The following is a 27,239-nucleotide window of genomic DNA, read 5'->3' on the forward strand; positions in this document are numbered from 1 at the left end:
CACTAATCAGTTGCAAAAGTTGTAAAACAGCTATTTTATAAAATACTGGTTTACTGCTTGAATACACAACATCTACTAGAGAGCTCAAACCATCACCAAAGCAAGTGCAAGGCCAGAGCCCACTTGGTTTCAGCAGAGTTGCCATCAGACAGCCCTACAGCCCCAGCTCAGATCCTGTAACGTGCAAGAACCATTAGCTCTCGCGTTACTATACCACCAGCTGCTGGCACCAGTATCTCAAGGAAAGAAGGTAAGCATTGGTATAGCTCCACCATGATCTGTCTACTGGTTCACTCTCCTAGCTTCCAAAAGACACGTGAGGGCTTACGTGGGAGGACTTACATTCTTGCATTTAGCACAGGTCTTGGCAAACTTGTGCTCATGGCAGGAGACACAGTAGAAGTCATCGCCCTTGGGGAAGAAGCTCCCAGATCCAATCACTTGCTTGCACTGGCTGCAAGTGAAACAGTCCTTGTGCCAGACCATCTTCTTGTACTCAACATTTTGGTCTCCTACAACAGACAGAAATAACTCGTTACGTGGGATTTCAGGCTTGCGACAAACTCCCCGCCCTGTGCAATGCAACAACAGACCTGTAGGCAACACCTGTCCGTACCTAAGCCCAGGACTCAACTGTAACGTGGGCAAGGGATGAGCTGTTAATTTCTGTATCTGACTTTAGCCAGGGCCTTCTAGATTTTCTTAAAATATTTGTCAGGTGGGTGCCTGAGCCTTTCTGAGAAGAGGACCTTGATCTACAGAGCAAAGCTTTTGGTAGAAATGGTTTAAGACTAACGACTAAGGTGAGCTATCCACATGAGGGTTAACTGCAAAGCAGCCTTTCACCACTTGCATGAAATGGACAGGTGGGAGCAACAGTCAAAGCTTGCACCATTGTGGGGTGCTCCAGCCTTCCGCTGCGATGCCCGTACCCCTAACGGCAACCTCCGCAGCTTGAGAAACCTCCATGGTTTTGCCCTAGAGCAGAACTCGGCAGTCGTACCCGTATCACCGGCACCCGTACCTGCAATGATAGGCTTGAAGCAGCCCTTACACCTGGGCGCGTCCGCAGTGGCAGTGCAGTTGCTACACCAGACCTTGTTGTTCTCCCTTAGCATGAAGGGCTCGTTGACCAAGGACGTGTAGCACTTGAAGCAGCGGAAGCAGCTGTCATGCCAGTAACGGTTCTTGAAATGCAGCTCCTGGAACGAACAGAAATGGAGTGAGCAATAAGCCCTTCCCTCTGGCTGAGCAGCCCTAAAACCAAGCTACAGCCTTGGCAGTAAGCAATAGATTTGTTAGTTCCCAAGCATGCCTGCATTCAATGGTTGGAGGTGCACCTCATCAGCAAGCAGTGAAGGCAAGGACATTTAACCAAACTCACTGACACACAGGGTTTAATTAGAATCACATTCATTTTAGACTTTCAGGGTAGCAGGAGATGCCTCAAACCAACAGCTTTGGTTTTGAGGTTCTGTAAGCATGGGCTTCTCTGGTTGTCAGGTTCCCTCCCGGTCTACATTATTATTGCCGTAAACACAAAGCAATAAACATTTGACCAACTGACAAAAATCAGACCCTGGGTTCCCAAGTGCTTTGCCCAGAAGATGAGTTTTCAGCATGTCCTCCGCAGGCTGGATTACCTGCAGTACTCTCTTCAGGACAATTCAGCGTTTGCAGCAGTTTATGTGGCTGGATCTAGATCCTGAAATGAGCTCCTGTGCAAAAGCAGCCCATCGCGAGCACCCCTACTGCAGTGCCCCCGAGCCCCTGGCTCTTTGCCCAAGGAGCACGTGGCCCATCGGCCAGAGGACTCGCAAGAGAACTTGTTTTCACACAGCAGCTCACAAACAGACCAGAGCCAGCAAAACAAATGGGAGGGTGATCAGCATCTCACCTTGGAGTCGGCTCCGATGGGTTTCTTGCACTCAGTGCAGGTGTTGGCACAGATCTTCTCGAAGCACTTGACGCAGCAGTGGCGGCCCTCTTTCTGCACGTACTTCTTCCCTTGCAGAGGGTCGCGGCAGTAGTGGCAGTCGAAGCGCTCCGACATGGTGCCCACAGTGTAACTGCCAGGCCCTGCAAGAGGAAAGAGGGTGAAGTTAGAGCACTGAAGCCCTGGTAACTGCTCCAGCTTCTTTGGTCTGTGCAAATGAGAAGTATCAGGAGATGGCTCAGCAAGGAGCCTGTGGTGGGGTCACGCTCCTCGAAGGCTGGTGGGTAGAGAAAGCAGCTTCTGTGCCAGCACTGTTAGAGCAATTTTGCTCTCGGACAGCTCAGTGGTTTACAAAACACGACAGCTCTCTACCAACTGCACTGGCATTCTCCAGGTGCCTCCAGCTTTGCCTTTAGGGTCTAGGTTAGGCTAATGAACCATCGTGCTCAGGGATGTCAGGAGACAACTTGCATTTGGTCGCAGCAATCACAAACTTGTACACCTGCTAATGAAGGCAGCTTGGATGTCCCCTCGCAGGTCACAAATTGCCATTAGGACAGAGAGACAGAAATACCACGAAGTCTCAGAAAAATGCAGGCTACGCAGTAAGGCCATGCGGGCCGGCTCCTGGCTGGGCAGTGGAGCTCAGCAAGCGCAGGGGCCGCCCTGCCTCCTGGAAGCGCTGTGCTTGCCGCTACAGTTAACATAAGCAACGCATTAGTAACACAAATATTTTCAGTTCCCTTAATAGCCATCCAAGATACGAATGCTAGATTTCTGCCTACAGGGAGGCAGGATGGGCTCTGGCCAAACACAAAAAGGCAGCGCCCTGCCTGCCGGGGTCCAACCCGCTGCGAGCGCCACGCTGCAAAGTTTGCTCGCTCTGGGAGCTCAGCTGCTGGCGAGGAGAGCAGAGTCCCACACCAGCCTTTCCCCACCACCTTCCTAAGAGGAAGGGTACTAGACTGTTTTACTTACATACTTCACGTCAAGCAAGGATAACGATACCCAGTCACTCACTGAGAGCCACTTAGTTCATTACGGCCGGGCCCACTGCAGGCCTCGGCGAGGTCCGGGCTGAGGCGTCGCATGATTTGTGCAGAAATCACCGCCAACCATGAGCGGAGCAGAATAGTTTCCATGTTTCCAGCCTAAGCCCGCAGCCAGCTGCAGCCCTCTGAGGCCTTTTGGGCCAGATAGTTGTGCAGCTTCCAGCTGCCTCCTTTCACCGGGCTTTCACATATAAAGTCATCAGGAAAAAACAAGAAAAGATCTCCCTACATGTAAAGATACTTCTTCAGTTTATGCCAGCAGGGCTCTGCCAAGGCAGGATGTTCCACCATGGCCAGAGAGCCAGCGCATCAGCGGGCGTGGGGGCTCTTGACCAGAGGATTTTCCACTTTGGCCGGTGGTGCACGCTCACGCTTTCTCCCCAGACACCCGCCCGGTCTCAGCCTCCCAGACCACTTCTGCTGACGGCTCCCTCCATTTCCCTACGCCCTTCCTCAGCCAGCAACGCTCCTGCGAGGGGCTGCAAAAGCTCCGGCAGGGTCACACAAGCCCATGCAGTCCCCAAAACACCGCTCCATCTCTGCCCCTGCTGCTCGCGGCCCCCAGCACTGCCGAGCCCCCTTTCCCCTGAGACGGCCAACAACCCGGGACGCAGCCTTGAACTTTCTGCACCATCAGCAACCGGACGGGAGACGCGGCAGCGGTCTGGCAACGGGGGCTGCCAAGAGGAAATTTAATTATTCTTTTCCTGATAGAGCTGCAGCGCCAGCACAGGACAAGAAAGGGAGAAGGACGTGGTCAGACAATATAAATTGCGGCTGCTCCCTGCTGTGAAGTGGCAGTCAGCACCTTCATGGCGTAGCCTCACCTCGGAGCAGCCCACCAAGCCCTGGAGTTGAGGGGCTGCTCCGCTGCCTGCTCCTGACGGAGCTCGGCGGCACAACAGCCGCTGCTTCCAGCCATGCTGCTCCAAGCCCCAGCGCAGCACCTTTATACACTGAAACAGGGCTTGGGGTTTTGGGGGTGTAGGGAGGGTGCATCGTTCCCGGCTGTGCCCTCATGGCAAGGCAGGATCAGCGGGACCCCGCCGGGCTCGCCCTCAGCTGCAGGGTGCTGCGCAGTCAGGACTGCCGTGTCGTTAGGGCACGAGGACCTGTTTACACAGCTTTTTTTTGGATGCTTGCCCACCCCAGTAATTCTAGATTTACCATCAACTGCGTGGCCCAACCTGCCAGCACGAGAAATCCCCACGCTGGCACGGGAGCCACCTGGGGCCAAGGGATCGGTGCTGCCGCCTTTGCAGCAGAAGCACCAGTGCAAGTGCACCTCGCCAGCCGGGCGCACATCAAACCCCACAGGTCCTGAGCAGGGCACAGCCCTGCCCGGCAAGCCCAGGCACCACAGCGAGAGGTGAGGGTGGCTGCTGCCTTCACCATCTCCTTTGCCGACCCAATTATTTTTTTCTTTCAGAGTAACGTGCTGTTGGCAGCCCACCACGAGCAGCCCCAACGCAGCCAGCTGCAAAGCCCAGGGAGGTGCCTGCCTGCAAACGAAGGCTTTGCTGTTATTTCAGCATCTTCTGCCTCGTCCCTGGGTTCAGGAAGCTGCTGGACAGGCAGCAGAAGATGCTGGGGCAAGGAGACAGGACTCACGCTGTTACTTTGCAGATTTTGAAATCCAAGAGTCATCTCACTGTCTCCTCTTTGTCACCCTTTCAATAACGTCAGGTCAGAACAAGTTGGAGCATTTCTCTTCCAGAAAGCAGGACAGATAGTCCTGGAGAGGAGCATCGCACAGGGAGGCTGCAGCAGAGGTGGGGACCAGGTTCACACCCTTCCCCTTCCCCTAAAACGTACAGAAGCAGGCTGGAGGCCGAGCCGGCAGGAATTGCGCCTTGCCAAGGTCAGGAGACGGCCATGTCCTGCTGACAGCTACACCAAGGGTTGTGTTTGTACTGGTTTAAGTAAATGAAACAAATAAACAGCTGGGAAATGTGGAAACTATGTGAGCCACAGCCAGCTCTGCAGAGCTTTATCAAGCAAGTGGGTTTAATTTAGAAGAAATGCAATTGCACAGAGTCCAGGGCAAATGGTATTGAAACATCCCTGATCTTAGGTTTAGGGTTGCTTTCAACCAGAACACGTAATCGTGAACATATGGCTCAGGGAGTAACCTAATCCTGTGTTCCCATGTAACACATCATGCGCTAACGTGAGAGACACATTCATCGCAGCAGCTTTGGAGCTCCACAGACAATCAACGCTGGGCCTGGCAGCCCCAGGAGCTGGGGGTACATGCAGACATGCCAGCTTCTGCCATCTCATGGACCAAAAAGCCCCTGTCATACGTAGGCATGAATTTGCTTCCAGCTTTCCCAGGAGCTTTCTGCCCTCAGCAGTATCATCCCTGATCTAGACCTGGGAAAGGCACCTCTGCCCCCTTGCCTGCAACGCAGATGCACTGACCACATTGTCCCAGCAAACGTGCTGGCTGCTCATGGTCTCTGCTCACCCGTGCCGTGCTGAGAGCTCACATCAGCCAGACCATCTCCTACCACCCTCCCACGGGAGCAGCCCACCCAGGGGCTGGTGCACGAAAGCCCCGAAAGCAGCCGGTAGCGGCTGTGCTGGGACCACCAGATCATCTTCCCAGAGCGGAGCAAATGTCCATGGAGACTTAAGAGCTCTGCTGCCCTGGGGAAAAAGCATTTAGTTTCCTACTGCTGCTCCCCTAAGCTGTCCCGTCCCTGTGCACAGAAGGTAGACAGAACAGATACTGTGCTCTGAAAAAAAATGAATGTATCTTCTAGAGCCTGGTTGGCAGCAGATCATGGGTTTGGGGATGTTTATCTCCTTAATAACCTGTTCACCCTCCAGCTGCACCACGTCCCCACAGCTTAACTTTCCAGAGCTTCCAGGTGTGTTAACCCTGGCCTGTCTTTGCTGTCTGGAAAATAGGCAAGTCATGAAACTAAGGGCACACTGGAACCATGAATCCTCCTCGCTCTTCCTTGGGGCCTTTATTTTTGTGCACGCCGCATAGCTTCCCTGGGCAAGCTGTGCAGCAGCTGTTGAGCACGCGGTAGGGATCACACCAGCGGTATAACCATGCCGCAGCAATGCAAAACTCGGTGCTCAGGTTAAGCACTCATCAAACTAACCCCTAAAACCGTAGGTGCTGTACCTTTGTGCTTCGTTTCACAGCGGTGTGCTTAAAAGGGCAACAGGACACACAGGCGTTGTAGCTTGGAAGTTATTTGAACACAGTTTCTTTGGCTGTATGTTTACAACAGACTGCAGCATCTCTGAGCTGACAGCCTGGTCAAGTGTCTCCTGTTTAACCCCGGGAGCATCACGTACCCTGAGGACATGCCCTGATCCAAACCCCATTTCTGCTTGACGCTGGAGCCACAGAAGGGGAAAGCATGGACAGACTGCAACTATTCCAACGTCCATGCGCAGAGGGTGTTCTGCCGGAGAGAAGCAGGTGAGAAGAGAGAACGCAGGCTGCCGGGGAGAGGGGTAAGTGCAGTACATGCCCATCCTTAAATAGCCTAGAGGACCCTCAATAAAAATAAGAGCTCAAGAAAAATCCAGCAATACTTCCAGAAACTAACTCCCCTTCAAGCAAGCTGTCCCTCTCCCACCAAGCCTGGCAGGGTGCTGTCTAAATGTAGCTCCCTGATGGATTTGGCTACAGCTCGAGGGCGGCTGGCCAGACCAGTGGCCTTCTCGAGTATCGGAGTGTTTGGCACAAAGACCCACTGGAATTCAACCCTAACATTTACCTGACCACAGAGGTGCCAGTTAACCACTTGTCCCCAGAGAGCATCTGCTGCTTTTCCAAAGCAGCCCCTCAGCCCTTGGACAACCATGTCTTCCATCTTTCAAATAAAGATCTCAAATGTTTGGGCTCTACCAGCTTCCACGCACCTCAAGCCACGCTGACACCATGCTGTGGAGCAGCCACAGGGCTGTGGTCACAATCAGGGCTACGTCTGCACCCCGCAGCATGGCAAGCTGTACGATGGAAAGGAGGGTACAGACCTAAGAAATGCCACCCCCCAAAAGCTATTGCATGGACCCAACCCCATGGCTCTCCTGTCCGTTCCTGTCTCCCATGGCCCCTGGGCTGGTTCCTCCCAGTTCAGGCGACCGCAAGGCAGCATCACAGTGGTTTGCACAGCAAATGGAACCGAAGCACTCTGCAAAGGGAGCTGAAGCATAGCTGATAAGCAAAGCACTTAGCACAGGATATGTGTTAATGTCCCTGGGGGATGTGTTTAAATGTGATAAACCACCAAGGAAGAGCTTGAAGTGTGGTCTCTAAAAACAACCAGGGAAACTGTACTTAAACCTTACAGACTATTCTGCCACTTAGGAAAGAAGATGAGGCTGAAGATGTTAACCCGCTGCCCTACGCACAGCTGCATACTCTATGGCAATATGGAAGGAAAAGAGCAATTGCTTTTTGACTCTCCATCGGTTTTATTTTTCTCAGCAGACTGAGCACGCACAGCCCCCGTACTGCCAGGCACTGGCTACACCTGCCTATTTCAGCTCCGAACCTGGCATCCCCCGGTCTGTCACCTGAGTTACTATTCTCAGCGTTTCTCTATGCAATGTCGCGTGGTTTGCTATAAATACCAGGGAATACCCTTAAAAGAAGGGTCCCGTTAATCTGAAATGCGAAGCGACGCTCAGGACTGCACCTCAAGGTCACTGGCACGCTGCTCTGGACAGCGAGGAAAGAAAGAAATCACTTGCAGGTCACTTTTGCTGGGAGAGCTGGCAGTAACGAGTGAAGAGCTGTGCTCTCCCGCTGCCAGGCTGGGGCACGTGCGAGCCTCATACTCTCTAATTCAAAAATTAGTCTGTTGATAAAATGGAAGCTTCTTTATTTAGAACAAGAACGGCTCCAAGTTCCTCAGGCAGTTGCCAAAAACATTCCCTACGGCCCTATTGCCACCATGTCTGAGCACATCCCAATCATTACTAAATCTTCACAGTTCCCCAGGGAAGCAGGGACGTGCTATTAAAAAACACACCGCTCCAGCCCTGCAAGCGCTTGCCCCAGGGCTTGCTTTTGCACTTAATACAGGGCTCAGCTAAGGCTAATAAGGCTCCCAAGTGTGCAAAGGACTACTGCCTGGAGTAAGTCTGAGCACTTAGGCAGAGTTTAAGCAGTGAAGTTCAAACCTTTCAAAACAAACCAGATCTGCTAAAGCAAAAAAGTCCTGTTCAGCAGCTAACTTGCTCTGTGGCTGCCTTAAGCTTTGACCTTTGAGACTCCTCAATTATGTTCCCAGCTATGCACAGATCTGCCCCCACCTCAGTAGCTGGGTGCCCTTCTCATGCCCGGGGGCCCCCAAAAGCCAGATGCAAGGCCTTCTCCTGCTGCGGAGGATTCACCTCCCCGGGGCAGGCACTACGGTACCCCACTGCAGCTTTCCTGGAGAGCGGGGCTCCCTATGGGATGCAGGAATGAATGCTGCGCTATAACTTGTTGGTGGCATCACTCCAACCACAGCATCTGCTCAGAAGACGCTTCAGCATTTTATATTACAGCACAGCATCAAATCCATGGGTCCTTGCCCAGAGAACACCTCCCTGAGGAAGATGAGAAAGAAAAGAAAGGAATAGCTGGGAGTACAATGAAAGGATGCTACAGCATCAGTCTCACGGGTTGAAGTTGAAAAACAAATGTCTTCTTGCATTTTAATTTAATAGATTGCTCTTTTTAAACACCTTGGAGATGTTTAAAGATGATACCACAGAAGCCAGATTTTACTCAGAAAGGTACATTGCATAATGTATATCTGTGTCACACAAGCAAATCCTAAGCAGTTACATGCCGTGCAAGAAGCCTCATGCTCGTGCCTTGTCCTGGGAGGCTGAGCGTGAAGTTGAACAGCACGCTGCGACTTTCCTCCCCAGTTCTGAAGAGGCTCTATGTTCCCAACAGAGCCTCACAAGCACCGCTGTCCCCAGGCTCCTGGTGTGCGGCAGCTCGCTTTGAGCCCGCGGGAGCCGCACCCCAAAGTTGACACCCGCTCCCCAGGCATGCCCACCCCTTGAGCTATGTCTCATCAAGAGATGCAATGGTCCTGCCACTGCACATTGTGATTTAGGGCTGTAAATACATGCTGGACACACACAAACGTGGTTAGCTTCTCAGAATCGGATAAGCTTTTAATAATCCCAAAGAGCTTTCCATTGTCTGTAATTGGAGGGCTAGAGGAGATTAGTTATGGATGGGAAGACACAACACATCTGCATGCCACGGGGGACATGCAAAACACACTCTCAAGATCCCTGTCAGTGTTAATGGGAAGGAAAAGTTAACGTTTTCCTGTTACTGGAGAGGGTCAGCCCGTTTGATCTACACAACAAACACAGAGAAGAGGGAATAACCGCAAACCTCCCACCAGAGCAGAGCAAACCATCTGGGTTTACACGCTGGGCTCCTGCACGCTCCTCTCTGCGATGGGTTTGCCCTGCTGACTGCAGGAACTGCCATAGCATTGCTGCGAGGAGGAGCATCCTCCCCCGTTTTCACCTAGTCTTCCTCAAATAACAGCTGAGCCCCAGCCTTCCCACAGCAGCGGATACAAAAGCACTTACCATCCAATGCATTTTACAAAATAGATGAGGCCACCACCACCGCCACGCTCCCAGCACCAGTCCCCCACACTGGTTATAAGCCCGTTTGCCATCGTTAGTTATAGCTGCAGATTGCCGAGGCTTAAGATCGCATTCAAAAGAGTTATTTTGCTGGTGCAGGAGCCTGTTAGCAAAACCTGCCTCCCCATTTACCAGGCACTGCACACAGAGGGCTTCTCCCACAACACCCGGCAGCACATCTGCTTTACCTGTGTGCCTGTGGAAAGCCATGATTAGCAGCCCAAAGTCACCGGCAGCCCCTTAGGTAACAGAGTTCACAGTCTCTTGGCCGATTAGGAGCTGCCCCTTTTGATAACATACATTTAAACGGAGGCTATTAATATGGACGGGACTCCTACCAGATGTCCACTCCCCTCCCCAGAGATCACAACCTTAATCCCCCTTGAAAATTCTTACCATTTTAGGTGATCCAAGGGAGAAGAATAGGATCCAGAGACCTCTAGGTCTCTGTAGGCAACATGTAAATACCTGCCCGGCTACTCAGCACCCAAATTAGTCCCAAAGGCAGAGTGTGCCTCAGGAACTTGACCCCATGCTAGTACTATTTGGCCTTGGCTTTAGAGCTGGATTGTGTCTCATAACAGTCCTGAGCTAAATTACAGACCCAACGTTAATTCTACGCTGCCGTTGCTGAAGGGAAGAGGGCCGGAGGGGCTGCGGTCCCAGGAACCCGCAAAGGGCTGTCCCCTGGCTGTAGGGCCCAGAAAGGACGTGAGTTGTACCCCCGGGGACCCAGCTGAGAGCCCACAGCAGTACCAGAAGATACTTTCATGGGTGGGTTAGACTTGCTTTCAACCTGAGGGTCAAGCTGAAGTTTTATTGCCAGAAAAACTACCGTACCTGGTCCTCCTCCAGCTTTTACACTAAGGAAGCTCAAAGCATTAACCATCCAAAGTGAGCAAGTCCATGAAGAGCAGCACTTAGAAAGCCAGGTTTCATAATTACAGGGCTTCTCTAGCACCTAACACCATGGGTGGGCTCGTTCCCCAGCACGTGGCTTAGAGAGAGCACTGGCCGGTGTCTGTCCTCATTACTCAGGCGTCCACAAAGCTCCCTGGAAGACCCCAGCTCCGCGGCTCCAACCGACCTATTTCCACCCGAGTCACGACAGGGAGCGGAGGGAGCTCTGGTTCAGGGCTCGCTCCCACGGGGACACGCAGGCTGCGGCAGCTCCACGGCCGCACGCTTGCTCCGGGTTCTGCAATTGGCGGCGGCGGCAGCGGCGCACGCTTGGGGCCGGGGGCCAGGGACGCCCGGCTGCTAATCCCGCCTCGACACTGACTCACCGCATGGCCGTGGGAAAGTCAGTTAACCTCCCTGACAGCCACTGGGAAGAGCCAATGTTTATCATTCCTTCCACGGAGCCCATCGTGGTGGTGTCTGGCCTCCCAACAGCAATTGGCGTCTTCAGCCCGAGTGGCCCTGCTACAGCCAGGAATGAGGAACATCTCTGCTTCCCACTTGCAGACGTCCCAAGAGCTCCTTGACCGCACACACATGGCAGGGCGCACACAGCCTCCAGCCCCAGCAACTCCCTGGGCCTTTGCACCCATCCGAGGGCTCCCAGGGAGCGCACGTGCAAGGTCAGCATCTCACCAGCATCCTGACATCTCCAATTTTCCAACATGGCCTGGAAAAAGCCACACTTCACAGCATGCCGTCCCAAAAGAGCGCAGCATAGATCCACTTGCATAGCAGATTGAGGCTGGGAAACACGCTAAAATACTAGCACACTGAAACACTTTGGCTAGGAAAAAACTAATGTTATTCTGCCCTAGCTCATCTATAAACTCAAGCAAATTGTTTGCATAATTCAGATGGTAACAGGAACCCTAACAACTGGTATTTTCCTGTGCTAATCTTGCTGCATGCAGTGTAATATTTACAGACATGAGTTCATTTTTGGCAATGCACGTAGAGCTTGCACCATTAACCATTCTCATTCCTTTCTACTTCCCCACACAAAGCGCTGGCACGGTCCCGCTCGGCGGTCATTTCCTACTTCCCCCAGAATACCCTCGTATTTCAATGAGAAACGGTAACCTTTGCTCCCTGTCCTAAAAGGCGGAATAGCATTGCTGGGCAATGTCAGCAGCTGCCACGTCCCACCCCAGAGGCGGCTGCAATTCAGCAGTGGTTTGACAGCATTGCAGAGGCATGTGGGCAGTAGGGACAGACACTTCGGCCATCAAAATGTTTCACACAAACAAATGCATGTGTGTTTGCAGCATGACAACAGGCACGGGCCGGAGGAGGTGGGAGGGAAAAAGCTTGGCCAAAAACCAGGAGGATGACCCAGCATCCGTGCTGATGCTCATTAGGCTTCACCATGAAACTCCCTGGAGAAGCATTTCATGGCACAGCTCGCTCTGCAAAGCCTCTGGTGGTTCCCCAGAGCAGTCTGTAATAAAAAGGCCATTTTGTTTGAATTTGTGGCCTCCTGGGCCAGTGCAGCAGGGACAGGCTGGGGAACAAGCCTTGCTGAGAGGACAGGGCTGCTTTTGGTTTCCTGGCTGGCTTTAGCCATATGACCTTGGACAATTCCCATCTCCCCAAGCCTCTCTTCATCCGCATAAGCCCAGGTGATTAACCACATCAGTGGTGCAAGGTATAGCACAAGTGCCAAGGAGGGATATCGTTGCCCCGTGAAACGGCAGGGAGCAGAAACCTCCAGGGAAGAGAGTGTGCTGCAGAAAGGAGGTGTGCCAGCCCTGTCTGAGCCCTTCTCTGCTAGCAGGCACCACGCACCGCAGGTCCCAGATGAAAGAGTGCTACAAACACGTCAGTGAGCGCACAGCAGGGCATGCAGGCTTGGGGTTTCAGGTTTTTAAACATTAAACCTGCCCTGTAGGTTTTGAGAACTCCAGGGAGCTGGTCTGGACACACAGAGCCCACCGCACAGGTCTGCCTGCAAAGCGGCATGGCTGGGGCATAGTGTCATCCACTCGGATAGACAAATGATTCACATTGTGGTTTCCAGAGTATTTTCTTGCCCTAACAATCCTGCCAGAAAAGGTCTGGGCGTCTCAGTTTGCTCACACATCCTGCTGTCACTCAACGGGCAGAAAGTCCTAAATAGAGCCGGTATAACCCAGGCATTGATGAACTATTAGTCACCATCATCAAAGAAAGAAGCAGGCAGCAGTAAATACGAGCAGGAGGGGAGCACCTGTCCACCTCTTAGGGTAACGCTGTACCTTCTGCTTCCACACACTCTGCTTCACAACGCACAGTAAAGCTGCACAGAAAAGCACACTAGCCATTCACCGGGCTCCCCATAAAACGAGAGCCCCATATTGCTCCCACCCACCGTTTGCACAAACGCTTCTTTTCCAGTAACAGCACAGCAGATTCAGGGTTTTTTTTATTTGAAGTCTATCTTAGGTTGCATGCAGTGTGTGTTCTCCCACAGCAGAGAGCACTCCTTCTGCCCAGCCTATTGCAGACACCAGTTAAATTTCCCTTGGCTCTTCTGAGGCAGACACGAAAAAATTTTTTAAAAACTTTATATATGTATAAATATATATATAAAAAGACAGAGTTTGCAAGAAGCCAACCAATAAAGGAGTTGGGCTTAAGAGGAAAGAGGAGACAAGAAAAAGCCCGCCTTTGCGCTTGTGGCTGGCCTGTCAGTGGGATGGAGGAGGCAGCAGCCCCACTGTCGCAGGAACGCCGGGCAGGTTTGGGAGCCAGGACTGACACCTGTATCAGTATCCCGTGTGTTTCCTGCTCCCAGCACTGGCTCCGAACTGGTGAAAGGCACTGCAGAGCCGTGTTTGCAGACCGTCCGGAGAGGGCTGCCAGGGGATGGCCCCTGCTCCCCCCGCGGCCAGGGACCCTGCGTGCAACCCACGATCCATGAACTAAAATGGGGAGTTTCCACCTAGTCTTTTCGAAGAGCGGAAAAAAGCCAGTTCAGTTCAAAAGCATACAGTTTCTCCTTAAAGTATCACAAAAATGCTTCAGAAGATGCAAAACCTGGCTCATTTTCCCCATTCTGCACACAAGGACGTGCCTCCACACCCCTGAAGTGTCCTGCAGACACTCACATGAGCACAAAATGGAGACACCCCGCTTCACTCGGGATGCACCCGCATCCAGAGCAAAGCCAGCAAGGACACCACTGCAGCGACAGAGGGGATGAAGATACCAGCCGTAAGGGAAGCCCCGTGCCCTCAGGCAACCAGCCCAGAGGGGATGGTGGAGAATGAAATGGGCAGCACATGGTGAAGGCACACAGGGTGTTTTCCTTCCTTCCATGCTGAACTCCAGCCCGCAGCTCAGTCAGATCTGTGTGCTGAGCCTTTCAGTGCCAACGGAAGCTTTTAGGGTCCACTGTGGAGGTAGGGATAGAGGAACTGGGAATAGATTTATAAGGAGGCGGACACAGGCTGGGTAACTCTTCATGAACTCAGATATAGTGTGAGTAGGAACAAAAGGGGGAAAAGAAGGAAGGATAAGAAGAGAGGAAAAAAATAAGGATGAGGGTGTAGTAACAGACAGGAAAGAATGGTCAAGAGATAATGGAGCTGAAAATAAAGGCATCTGAAAATAAAGGCATCTGAAAAATAGCAAAACTGGGAAGAGATATAAACCAGGTTTTTCCCATCTGCCTCCACCCACAGGCTGGACTGTTTCCAGGACTATTCCCATGGCAGCTCCAAATTTATTTCCCTGCTGCCATCTGCTCTGCGGCTCCCCTCCACACACGCTCCCGACTGGCACTTCTTCGCGTCACCTGTTGCTGACATGGCATACCTCTGGCTGCCACTGACAGCCAAGTGACACCAAGGCTTGGGGGGAGCGCCTGTGCATAAATCAAGAGCTGCTTTGTAGACCCGAAGCTTTGTTCGGCTCCTGTCCCCGCTCCTGGCTACGTCAGGGTTGGAGAACAGAAGCCGCAGCGTGGTGGGGCGCAGGCACCACACAGACCCATGGCGGCAGCCCCAGGACGTGCGGGCTCTGGAGGGGACTGAGGCGAGAAGAGGCTGCAGCAGTATTAGGTGCTGCACAGGAATGGCTTTGAATCAGCTGAACCGAGAAAGTCCAGTTCCTCCTATCTCTGCCCCCTCCTCTCTGTGGCTCTTTCTTATGTTACAGAGAAGATGCCATGTCTTCCAGCAGCAAGGATGCTGGGTGCCTGCTGTGGTCTCTACAGTTACATTTAGACATTCAGTACAAGCTCAAAAAGGGACAGTCAGTCCCAAAAGGCTGCAGATTTATTTTCTTTTTTAACCTCTTAGAAAGACAAATGTGTCTTAAATGCACTAGGTTAAGCATGGGCCATGTTTCTCTTTCCAGCTCTGTCTCCCACGTCCTTCTGCCTTGACTCAGTTTGCAGGCAGCAGGCTGGGAGGCTCGGCGGGCTGTCCGCAACCCCCTTGCGTGAACTGCAAGGTGGAAACGACAGGTCTGAATGCGCCTGGATGTCAGCCAACCCTAAGGAGACACAAAGACTTCCTTTGCTCCTCTTGGGAGAAAGATCCGCATATGGCATGCCAAGATTGGTCTGATTCAGATGCCTTGTAAGAGCATCAAGCCCATAACTGGGCTAAAAAGCCTCAAACACAGCATTCACCTCTTCCTTCCCAGCAGTCCTATGGTTGCGTCGGGCACAGACCCACCCAGCAGTGCCCAGCGATGCTGCACAGTTTGAGCAAAGCAGCCGAGGGTGCAGGAATGAGGCGTGCAGCATTTATCAGGGAAGATGAGCCAGCAGGCACCAGGGAAGCAGCCTGCATGTCTGGTTACACAGGAGCAGTGAGGAAGGTCTCCAGGTTAGCATCTGGGGGCCCCAGCCATGCCATGCTCTCATTCACACTGGCCAGACCCCTGCATTCAAAGCTGCCATGAGGAGCTCTGGGGTTTCTGCTCACCGCAACGCCCAGAGCTTTGGCTGCAGAGCTCCAGCTACGCAGCGCTGTGCCCTCAGCGGCGGCAGGGGTGCGATGCCTCTCCATTGCCAACAGGACTTCCACCAGAGCTGATGTGGTCCTCGGAGGAGCCCTCCCTGGGGCCAAGCAAGCTGCACCACCACTCCGTTATTCCCCAAGTTATTACCCCAAAGCTTCACACTTTGGAAGGCAGAGCTCCTTAGGGCGATCCTGGCTGACTGCAGGGGTCTTTCTTTGTTCAAGTTTAGATGCAGTCACGTGAAGAAGGAATGACTGTTGGAGGCAAACATGAGGCAAAGGTTTGCCAGTCATGGCTTTTCCCTCATAGCTTAGCCCTGGCTTCAGAGCTGAGAAAAGTAACTTAAGCCCCCATCAAATAAACACTGCACTGATCCCAGCCAAGCAGCATGGCAGGAAAGATGAGGGCTAACGAGCAACTTACAGCAATATAATCTTACCATACCCATACAACAAGTGCTCATGTCGGGGCTTCACCAAGTTGTGAGCCATCACTGAAGTAATATTTCACAACCTCCATTACACTCTCTGCGCTCCTAATTGCTTTCAATTACTTCTCATAGGCACGGCAGCTGGCTGAGCAATGCTCTCCCCCAGTGAAGTTAAACAGCTCACTGTGGAGAGCATGGAAGGAAGTTCATCTACTAGTCTGCATCACTGCTTGAAAGCTGGGTCATTCACCTTCCCTGGAAATCTACTCACTATGAGTCAGAAATTAGCAGCCACAACACACATGCTCTCCAGCATCCCCCGCACGGGTTTCCAGTAGCCCTGCCATCCTCCTGAGTTCATTCAACAGGACCTGGCAGCAAGAAGGACTTTCAAGGCGGGCGCTGCAGGCTATGCCCGAGCTCTTCCTCTGAAGGCTGGGAACGTTTTTTGGTGTGATGTTTTCTAGCAAAACATCATGTTCCTGGGAAGCTGCTGGGCAAACGGTTCTGCAGACCTCCTTCCTCTGCCCCCATGGCACAGTGGGCCAAGCCAAAACCCCACACAAGAGGTGCTCTGCAAGACCAAGGAGCCTTGGTGTTTCCCCTTAAAGAGCTTCATTTTCAGGGGAGGAGAAGAAAGGGCTGTTTGTGGATGGACTGTGATTCTGGCAAAACAGCCTCCGGAAATTCAGCACATGGGAGATGCTGAGAATAGAAAACTTCGGCTCAGGTGGTCAGAGATGGGTAAAGCAAAGGCTTCTCAGAAAAGGGCTGGGCAGAAGCACGCTGCCTGGCTAAGGGTGAAGACAGGCCACCGCTTCAATGAGAAGGACATGCCCTTCCGAGCATTGGCATGCCAGTTGGTAAGACTCCCTGGCATCCAGCAGACCATCAAAGCACTGCCTGAACTTGGCACAGGCCCCAGGGCCATGCCCTGAGCGCTGATTTAGAGCTGACAGAAGCCAGCCCTGGCGTGTGGGTTTAGCAGGACAACCAGCCCATTACCCTGGGCGCGGGACAGTCGCCTCGAGCAAGATTAGCATTTGGCTATCTACACCCTCAGTTGTTAGACAGCACTGGTGGCTGAAAGGACCAAATCACCCTTCTTAGGTGGCCATTTTAAAAATAACCTTTCCCAAAGCCCCACAGTGCATAACCCTGTGGCTGTCTCGGCTCCAAGAGCCGAAGGAGATCAGCTTGCAGGGCGGATGGGTATTTTTGGGCACTCTGACTAATTGTCAGGACATATGCTGGGCATTCTTTACAAGGAAAAACAAAGCTGCAAAGTCCCCTCCAGCGAGGCCTATGGGGTTGGATTAGTCACAAAAGTTATTCTCAGAAATCTCTGCTTTAGGAGGGTTTGATTTCATTTCCAACTTCAGATCAGTGTGTTTTAAAATGGAGGAAGGGGTCAACTTCCTCGCACCCTGACACAACAAGGGCTCAGCCAGGCTGGGCCACACTGCACCAACAGCAACCAGGGCAGGAGAAGTGAAAACCCTTCACCTTGGAGTGGCTTCAAATTCACAACTGCTTTTTTGGCACCTCATCACATGGGCACTCGCTGTCTGCGCCAGGGCACGTGCTCCAGGACAGTCTGGGGACGTGCTCCAGGACAAGCATGGAGAAGACACCCACTGGAGGGGGGCGAGGAGGCCCACAAGCACCCACTCACTTGTAAGATAGAGCCACGGCGTAGCTAAGACACCTCGCTCTGGTCCTGCGTTATCACACATTTCCTCTGCTGAAACAGATGCCATTTAACTTTCCCCTTTGCCCTGGCGCAGCGTGTGGCCAGAGTTTACTTCAGCCACCATTCATGATAATATTTTGCGAACCAGCCCATTGAGTCTCTCGTTAAAGCCCTGTTCATTTAACGACCACACATCACCCTGCTCAGCCAGGCTCTTTGCCCCTCTCCTTTTGCAGGGAAGTTGGCACCCTTGCCAGACGAGGAGACCACTTGCACTGATCCTACAGAACTTGCCTTGGCTGCTCTTTCCCAAACTGACCTCCAAGAGACTAAGGACTCAGGCAAAACCAGAGAAGTCAGCCAGACTTCCAGAAGAGCCTGGAGCCCTGATAAAGGAGTATTTTGCCAGCCGTGTCCCTCTTCCCCCCTCCACGCTCAGGAGTGAGGGACTCCCAGCTCAGCAACTCCAGAGCCTCCATGCGCTGCAGCCAAATGTGAAGTCCCCCTCGGAGGCCACGTACCCTGGGACGAGCAGAGACCGGCTGGTTCTTGCAAGTTCATTTACCACAAAAAAGAATTGATTTTAAAAGCAACCTGATTTGTTTGTTTGTTTGTTTGTTGCAGTTCCTTGCTGCTTGTCCTCCCCAAGGGCATCTTTCACCAACCTGAGCACCTCAACAGCACTTCACTCATATACCAGTTTAAGCCAGCACTCATCCAGCTCAGTTTCTCTACACTTATTTAGACAGCAAATACAGCACCTGTGTGCAACATCTCCACGACACCCTGGGACACACAAGCCCAGAGCAGCCCATGTTTACCCACCACCGTGCAAGGCCTGGGTGCACTCTGCCTTTCAGTCCAGAAGCTGGGTTTTTTGGAGCCCCACTGCTGTCTCACTCCTGCCGCTGGCCCACGCACTTGTGCTTTCCCCTTTCCCTGGCATATATCAAACCTTGCTTTTTTCATTCAGCAGAAAGACTGCACCAAAAGCACACACATCTCAGGGTGACGAGAGCTCTCTGAAGCCTCCACCAGTGCTTTCTGCATATTTTCCCCCCTGAGCTGCACCACAATTTCCACTGAGGATAAGCGTTGTCAATTCAATTTCTAATAACGGCATTAAAATGTATGAGCCATTTCTCTGGAGTCAGGGATAATATTTTCAAAGTGCCTGTGTGACACAGGAATGTAAATCTCATTTTTCATAAAGTGATAAGGATCCGAGGTCTCCCTGGAAATCATGTCAGATCAGAGCTGGGCAAGGTCTACACTAAAAAACATTCTCCATGGGGTTGGTTAGAAAACATTGATTCTCATTTTATTAAAAAAAAAAACAAACAAACAAAAAAAAGAGGAACAAATATCTTTAAATCTTTCATCAGAGTTAAGATTCAATTTCAGCCAAAACCAGAGAGACCAGCCCCAAAAGGCGCTCAGCCCCTGGGCAGGAGCCCAGCCCTGGTTTGTGGCATCCCAGCTGAGTGTCCTCACTTGCAGGACGGAGGCTGTTTCGGAGGTGGGAGGCAGGGGAATTCTCCTCCCCATAACACCCTCCCACTCTTGTTTTTGGGTAACCGAGCAAAATCTCAGTTGCTTTTGTGTCTTTGGAAGTATTAAGATCAGTAGACTAATACTTGGCCAGAGACAGTTCAGCCCAAAGCAGTATGGAGAGGCAAGGTTATTTAAGCTGCTAAATTTAATTTGCCTCCCATTTGCTGAAACAGCAAATACCTTCATCCCCCACCTCCACAGGGATGGAGCAGGGTGCTCGGAGGCAAGAGAAGGTCCCCTCTCCTCTCCCATGCTCCTGCTGAGGGTCTCATAGCAGCACTGCACCTTACAGCACTTCTGTCCATGCTCACTCCTGGAGCAACGGGCAAAGTCTATGGGCTGTTACATTTATTAGACACAAATCTTGGAATAAGAAAAATAAGATACTTAGAAGAGTGTTTGGTTTTAAACATAGAAATAAACTAACTGGAGTTGGTACAACCATTTATGTGTTTGATTAAGCCATCCTCTGCTCTGTGGCTGGATCCAGGCCCAAAAAATGATTTTGTTTTCTTTTTCAAGTAGCAGCGAGACAATAAATTCAGGGACAACGAGTAACGCAGTCTGCAAAGAGAAACAGCCCTTCTCAATACAATTCCTGCTAGCTGTCAAACTACTGTCCAAATCAAACTGTTAGAGGATCGGCTCCATGTGACAAAAAAGCAGCGCTAATTGCACACAAGTGCCAGAGCAAACTGTCAAAAAGCTGAAGCAGATGTGAAACAGTGGCTTGCTTTCTTTTAAAACCAGCTCGTGCAGCCGCATTGCGTGAGAGCCCACAAGCACCCGTGTCCTGCTGGGAATGCTGCAGGACAATGGGGAAAGGGTGAGGCTTCCAAATCATCGAGGACTTTTCCTGCAGCAGCAAGGACTCTGCTGTCCCTTTGATGAAGTTAACACCTCTTGACCCAAATTGTCTTCTCAGCTCTGCTAGAGCAAGCCCAGTAGCAAGCCTTGCTTGCTTTATGCCAGTGTTGAGCAAGGTTAGACTTGGTCCTGGCCGAGTCCAGGATCTACAAAGTACAGCAGTGTTTTTAGTTGCCCAGAGACAGCCAAAAAGCAAACATGCCTTGATACCAAGTAGGTGAAAGACTGCAGTGGGGACACGCTGCTGGGGGAGGAGATGAGGAAGAGAGACATTGCAGGCCTGCAGGAATGCCTGTCCCACTCCCAAACCCTAATGCCCACGGCTCAGCCCCGCGATGGAGAGGTGACATAAAGGAAAATCAAATACCACATGCAAACAGTTCACGCACACGTTAGACGTGCTGTGCCTCATCTCCAAAGAGCTGCTGAAAGGAAAAGATAAAACGCCATGGAGCAGTCTGTTAGCTGCCTGCCAGCTCAGTTATGGGCAATACAGGGGACATGGTGGAAGGAGCTGCACTACACAGCAGAGTCGTGTGGACTCAAAACCAGCCATCGGGATGGCCCAGGCATGCCGCTAAGACCACCAACAACTCTCTGCCAGCTATAAAAGGCAAAGGCATGCAGGTGAACTCATGCCTCTTTCACCCAAATCTCACTTAGTTATAACTCCGCACATTAAAATCGCTTTCTTCCAAATGCCGACATACTCCAAGTATTAGGGTTTGATGAAGCCCTTCCCTAGAGCTGATGGCTGAATGCACTGGTGGCTGCGACAGAGCTGCCTGTGATGCTGAGGGACGTGGTCATGTCACCAAAGCATCTCCCACATGGCTCCAGAAAGGAGCTGGAAGAAATCCACCCACAGGCCTGGAAGGGACTTGCAAGAACACAGAGACAGATCACTCCATGCTTTTAAAATTATAATAAAAGCCTTCCAAAATACAAAAATACCCCTGCTGAAACCTTCATCCCTTGGTCCAGAAAGCCATGAGGTTAATCCAAAAAAAAGATTGTGTTTTTGCATCATGTGAGTGGGTTCATGGATCACATTTCAGGGGCTCAGCTTTTGTGCTGCATTTGTGCTGTTGATAATTGTTATCTGCTTTCAGTCACTGGTAACTACGTCTTAAAAGATTCGGTGAAATCCATCAGTGGACCTCTGGTAAGTGGCTTATGCATTGCTTCATCAAGACAGCTGCCAAGTGATATGCTGATGTATTTCTACATCACTTCATGTATTTGATAACTCAGGAATGGGGAGCAAAAACCAAGAAAAGGGAGCAGCGGAGACCGGTGCCACACCTTTGTCAGCCTCCCCTCTGCAGCACCCTAGGTACTTCCTCCTACAGACAGACTTTTTTAGTTAAAAATTTTATTTCTTCAGAAAACGTGAATTTATTGAATGCAAGTACATCTGGAAACATCGCCTTAGCAGAGAAAGGTGCGGGATGCTATCGGAGCCCTGCCTGGACCCCTTCTGGCTGGGCTGCCAAAGAGACCAAGGGCAGCACAGCCTCCTTGTCCTGCCTTTCCGACCGGCACAGCCAGCAGCCCTGCAGGAGCCCACTCCAACCCCAACCTCCATCACCCAGGCCTCGGTTCTGCAGCAGAGAGCAAGAAAGCGATCTTTCTGCTCGCAGCGGCTGCTCCCACGCTGCCTGCTGTGCCCTGGCAGGAGGTGACCCCAGTGGCTGCCCAAGCGCAGGTCCTCCTGACACCTAGTGTCGCCTGCGGGCTTATTCCTGGGAGCAACTGCAGGGACGGACAGACACAGAAAGCTGCCAAACCCTGCCACTAGCATCAGCCCTTCAAAAGTCAAGGCCTGATCTACTTAAACTGGGGACACTTCACGGTGAAATAATGGCAGAGCCCAAATTTTCCAGCTCCTGCCCCAGGGATGTTGCAGAAGAGGGTGAGTTTTTTCCAAGTCCTTGCTCCAGCCCCTGGAGCAGCAGCAGGGGAGAGGCTCTGCCCATCAGACACACCTATCTAACTAGCTGTTTAAAACTAGCCCCTATCTAAAAGCCAAGCATCTGTTTCCCCCACAATCTTTGCACAAGGAGAGGTTTCCAAGCTAGGGGAGATGGTGTAGGAGGCCACCTCTGCAGCAACATAACCCTCCCCGGGGCTCTTCAGCCCACGGTCCCACCAGGAATGTCATCACCAGGAATTGTAGAAGCCCAGGCTCAGCAACCAGCCTCACGCACCATCCCCTGCACGATCTCATTTACAAGGCAAAAGCTCTCTGGCAAAACAGCTCGCACAGCGTCCAAATGTCGGTGGAGCAGACAGCGTTACTGGCGCTGGCTCCCTTTCCATCCGGCTGCTCCAGCTCAGGCACCGACGCTGCTCAGAGGATGAGCTCATCGCTATTTCAGGTTGAATTTGCACTTGGCAATCTCCCTGGTAACCAAAACAAATTACTCATTGGTTTATAACAGATTTATTGGTTGTTTCTTTCAGTGTCTAGTGAAGTACACAAAGAGCTTCACCACATCATAGCACCAACGCAGCCTGGGGTAGAAGAACGCGGGGGACGGTATTTACAGCCATTGCTATGGAGATGGGCTGCATTAGCACTGGAGGTCAGAGGGAAAGCTGACTTCGGGCCTGACCCCAGCGACATGAAACCGAGAAAAGGAGGTGCAAGGCATGGCCTTCGCTCACACACCCCGCAGGGGACCCTGCAGGGTAAGCCCCTGCCATCCCAGACACGTGTTACAGCCTCCTCCAGCACATCAGAGTGACCAGGGAGATGCTCTTTGCCATCCTCTCCAGCCAGAGATCAAAAAAATCTTTCCCCAAAACAGATATCAGGAGGGTCTGACACTAGCATATCCACTAACACCAGCCATCATCAGCTTCATTTCACATGTCAGGACTATGAGGACACGGGACAGTTATAGGACTTGCTGCTTGTTTATGTTCTTGGGCAGGAATTTCCTCCCGTTCATCATCACGCGCATCAGCACAAAGGGCACTGAGAAGCCAGGGAAGCAGGACTAACCCCAAGGTATTTGCCTGCTCTGATCTGCAACGTGTAGAGTGCTTGAAAGAGACCAGCGGTGTCCGTTCTTCTGTCGCACCTAGACCTGAGCCAAGATACAGCTCAGAAGTTGCCCAAATCACCTCTTACATTTAATAAAGTGTTTGCCTTTTTTTTTTTTTACTGAATCTGTTTTTGCAAGAAAGAAGAACTCTACCCTGACCAGCTCAATCCAGCAAGCTGAAATGTTGGTCAAGATATGTAATCCATGGCTAAGCCCCCAATCCAGCCTTCTGAAATGAAAGCAGGCAGGTTGCGTCCCCTACCGCTGCAAGAAACGCATCCAACCACAGAGACAGATCCAAAGTCAAAGTTTCCACCTTCAGCTAAAAATCATTATGGTGATAATGGCATAAAAGAGAAGGGAAGATTATGGCAAGAGGTGGATGACATGCTCATGCATCCAACAAAGCAAATCTGGACAGAACTAAACAGCTTTGCATCCCCACCGAGTGCCTTTGTACCGCTGCAGGGTGAACGTGCGCTGCTCTCCCGTCCTGCTCCGATGCCGTCACCTGGGCCATTTCCAGAGGCAGCACTGAAATATGTTATACATCAAGTGGCATTTACCTGGCAGGCTGTCCCAGAGGGAAAGCGTGACTGGCTTTCAGTCGGCAGAGCAAGGGTAGATAGGAAACAGTATTTGCATGTGTTGAGTGAAATATATAGCTCTGTGTATTTTTAAAGTGAGATGAGACCAGAGAGAGAGAGAGAGAGATTCTTGCACCCTGGACTGCTCATTACTGCCTCTCCTATGGTACTGTCAGAAGCAAGACCACATCAAGACAACGCTTAGAGATCACTGGGGAATTTTTAAGTGGAAGCAAATCAATAGGAATTACTCAGATTTCTGAGCGAGGACCACACAGCCCTGTGCTTCTGGAGGTGCTGTCTGTGTTTGCATTCCCTTGAACCACCGCCTGCCCTGCGGTTAATGCTGTCCTGAAGAGCAGGACACGGTGCCAGGCCCCCAGGATGCTTTCAGGATCCTAACACTGCCTCCGCGGGCTGTTCATCTGAACAGGCGTCAGCCAGAACGACTCATCCAGCCCATCCACCGGATTAGGTAAGTCACGCTAGAAAAATCTCTGTAGTACCCAGCAGCAGCGCGAGTGCACACAGCTGTCCCAGGGCGGCATGTCTTCTGGGATGCAGGCAGTCCTGGGGATGACACACCTACAGGGTATTTTAAAGAGCTCTTTGCTATGTCAGTTCAATGAGAAAAGGGGCAAACCAATAGGCACAGAGCAAAGTGGAAAAGGCTCAAGAGTCCAAAAGTGAGAGGATAAGACAGAAGCTGGAAAGGCAGACAGGCAGTGCCTCAGAAGGGACTAATTCCAAAGCTTTGCTCCAAAGTTTATTATAGAAAAGAGCAGATAAGAAAGGCGACTGATGGTAACAACTGCCAGGGGCAGCCAGTCCCAAGTTAAACAAACAGCAAATGCCTTGCAAGTAGCCTGCCAAGTCAGAATGGTTCCCACAACTTGGGGCATTTCTTTAAAAGAAAGTACATGATTTTCTCCCACCCCAGCATCCTATGAGCAGTGGGGGAACTATATTTAGGGTGGTTTCATAGTTACTCTTACGGGGATCTTCAGTCAGAGACCACTGGAAGCACATGCAAACTGAATATTCCCAAATGAAGGCATTGGGGAAGAGCTGGGAGCCAATTCCCTGCAGGAAAGCCAACTAGCAACCACTGTGGGCTGGACCATGAATTTAGTGTGATGAACCACTTCTATTTTTCTTAGCAAAGGAAGAAAGGCACGTCCAGCACACTGGTTCATAAGACAGTTTTGGAGGATTGAGTGGATTTTTCGCTGTCTCTGGCCAAGCAAAACAGTGAAGAGCAATTCTTGCTCTGCCAGAAGCTCTAAGTCCTCTGCTGCTTCGACACTGGTATAACGTAAGAACCCTCACATACTGGGGCAGCTGCTTCAGCATTAAAGCTAGCTTGAAGAAAAATAGGTGGATTATAGACTCCAACAGGAGTCCCTCAGCACATCTAGCACATGCAATCACTTGTTAACAGTGGTCTCTTAAACCCATCGTTTCAGTAGACACTACCGGAGCCAGCCATCATTTGATTTGAAGCTCCCCCTATCTCAAAGCATCATAAAACACGAAGGTCTCTGATGTCTTGAAGACAAGTGGGAGGATTTTCCAGGAGGGAAAGCTTCCCTGTTTTATTTTTTTTAAGCTATTTCTCCTGTTCTTCCTCCCCACCTACATCACAGTAGAGACATCAGAACAGACTCCTTTCACTGTAGCTCTGCAGTTCAACAGGTAAACTGGCTCTGAAACATTTTGGTCCAAATTATTAAACCTCAAGCTATAGCTGTCAGGCAGCCTCCTGTGAGGCAGATTTTCATCTCCTCTTTTCCACTCTGCTCTGGTTTCCCCTTTCCAGGGGTGGAAAGATGTTAGAAACAAGGAAGCCGAAAAGCCACCCTGCAGTGTTTGTTCCCAGCAGGAACAGTTTTTTCCTGTTCTTCATTAGAGGTCTGGGTGACAACTGGTATTCCGCATCTGATCCCAACAGACCACAAATGCAGCCGTGTCGCAACACTTTTACTCCCTCACAGTTAACGCCTGTTGACTGCCTACTCAAACGGGCGGCTCTGCCGAGCAGGAGAAAGAGAGAGATGCATCCCAAATTACATGAATCGCTAGGGTCACCTCAAGGAACCAAAAAAGATCAGGCGCATCTGTGGAACAAGTGGGTCTTCTGAAAACACCAGTCTGAAGTCAAGAGGGTTTGAATTTCCCATTTACAAAAATAATGCAATTCTGTAACAGCATCCAAACCAAAATTGTAACTCTGCCTTAAAGTTTCCAGTCAGGCGCACAGCAAAATACCAGCCCTTCCACTCTGGGCTGCAGCTCCATCACTGTCGGGAACCCTGTCCTGGCTCTCCAGCCTTTTCCAGGGCACTCTCTAATTCGGCCTTTTTTGAAAGAGTGCTTCCTCAGGACCCTGCCTGTCCCATTCCAGCGTGGCTATAACGCAGTCCTTGCCCTGCTTTCGAACAGCTCCAAAGCCCTAAATGTCGTTTTAACCCTGTCCTGCCTTGAGACACACACTCTATTTGCCATCTCTTCAGAGGGAGATAAAAAAGCTGGAGAAGCACAAGAGCATCCGTCCGTCCATCTGTCCCCCGGACAACACCGCACTCTCTTGCTCTGACAGCAGGAATTTGCCCTGGCAGCATTCTTGGCACTACATGCGCCTGAATCACTCTGAAAGCGTCAAGGGCCAAATCCTGCTTCAGTCCATGCTGCAGGGACATGCAGGGAGGGTGAAGGCTGCCCCGCCAAGAAGGCTTTTTTGTGGCTTTCCACATACCAGCTTGGAGCAGAGCAAAACCTTTGCGGGAAATACTTTGAGCAGCAAAATGAGTCAATCTCTGGTAGGAGAACTTTGGCTGCAGGCCTGGGGAGGGTGAGCATGTGGTACGCCCAGCACCTGCATCCCCTGGGGCTGAGGGCAAGAAGCTGGGACAGGGCTCTGCTTTCCTGCCACCCTTTGCACCCTGCCTGTTTTGCAGGGCTCAGCAGCACCCACCCACGGGCTCCCTCCCAACACGTAGACCTCATTTTAGCCCAACTTTGTGACTGCCGCTAGGCACCGCAGGACTACTTCCCTGCGCCGAGCAATTCCTAATCCTTTAAGGCGGAGGGCTGGCAGGGAGAAGCGCTCATCACAGACCAGCCTCGGCCTCTCGGCTCCGATCCATTCCCACAGAAGCCAGCTGGGGTGACATCCCCAGAGCTGGCTCTGGGCTGCCTATCTACAAAAAGCCCCAGTCCAAGCACACCAGGGAGTCGAAACACGCTGGGCTATATGGTGTCTCTGAACCCCAGGGAAGCCCAAGTGCCTTTGCTCCTACACCCAGCCAAGCGGCTGCAAGCAGGGTTATTACTGGACCCAGGGATAAAAGAACTGAAGGCAGGATATATGGCACAGTCCTTCTAAAACCATGCTACAGAAGTGGAAGCATGCGTTTATTTAAATAGCATTTAATCTTTTAGAGTCCTAGTGTCTCAAGAGCCATCTGCTTGAAACTCCTCTCCAAATCAGGGTATCTAAATGAAACATGAGG

General features: G+C 51.5%; 1 protein-coding gene across 2 annotated transcripts in view; it reads right to left on the bottom strand.

The window, feature by feature from the left end:
* Nucleotides 1-27,239, bottom strand: part of FHL1 (four and a half LIM domains 1) — a 32,624-nt gene that overhangs the window by 2,218 nt on the left and 3,167 nt on the right. For both annotated transcript variants that reach the window (XM_082323036.1, XM_082323035.1), the window contains exons 2-4: nucleotides 1,898-2,079; nucleotides 1,025-1,202; nucleotides 343-512 (exon numbers count right to left, since the gene is read on the bottom strand). In XM_082323036.1, the coding sequence (XP_082179162.1) occupies nucleotides 343-512; nucleotides 1,025-1,202; nucleotides 1,898-2,053 (504 nt within the window). In that variant the 5' untranslated portion in view covers nucleotides 2,054-2,079. The remainder of the gene's footprint in view (nucleotides 1-342; nucleotides 513-1,024; nucleotides 1,203-1,897; nucleotides 2,080-27,239) is intronic.

The sequence above is a fragment of the Platalea leucorodia genome (genome assembly GCF_965183815.1).
Source record: "Platalea leucorodia genome assembly, chromosome: 10".
NCBI lineage: Eukaryota > Metazoa > Chordata > Aves > Pelecaniformes > Threskiornithidae > Platalea > Platalea leucorodia.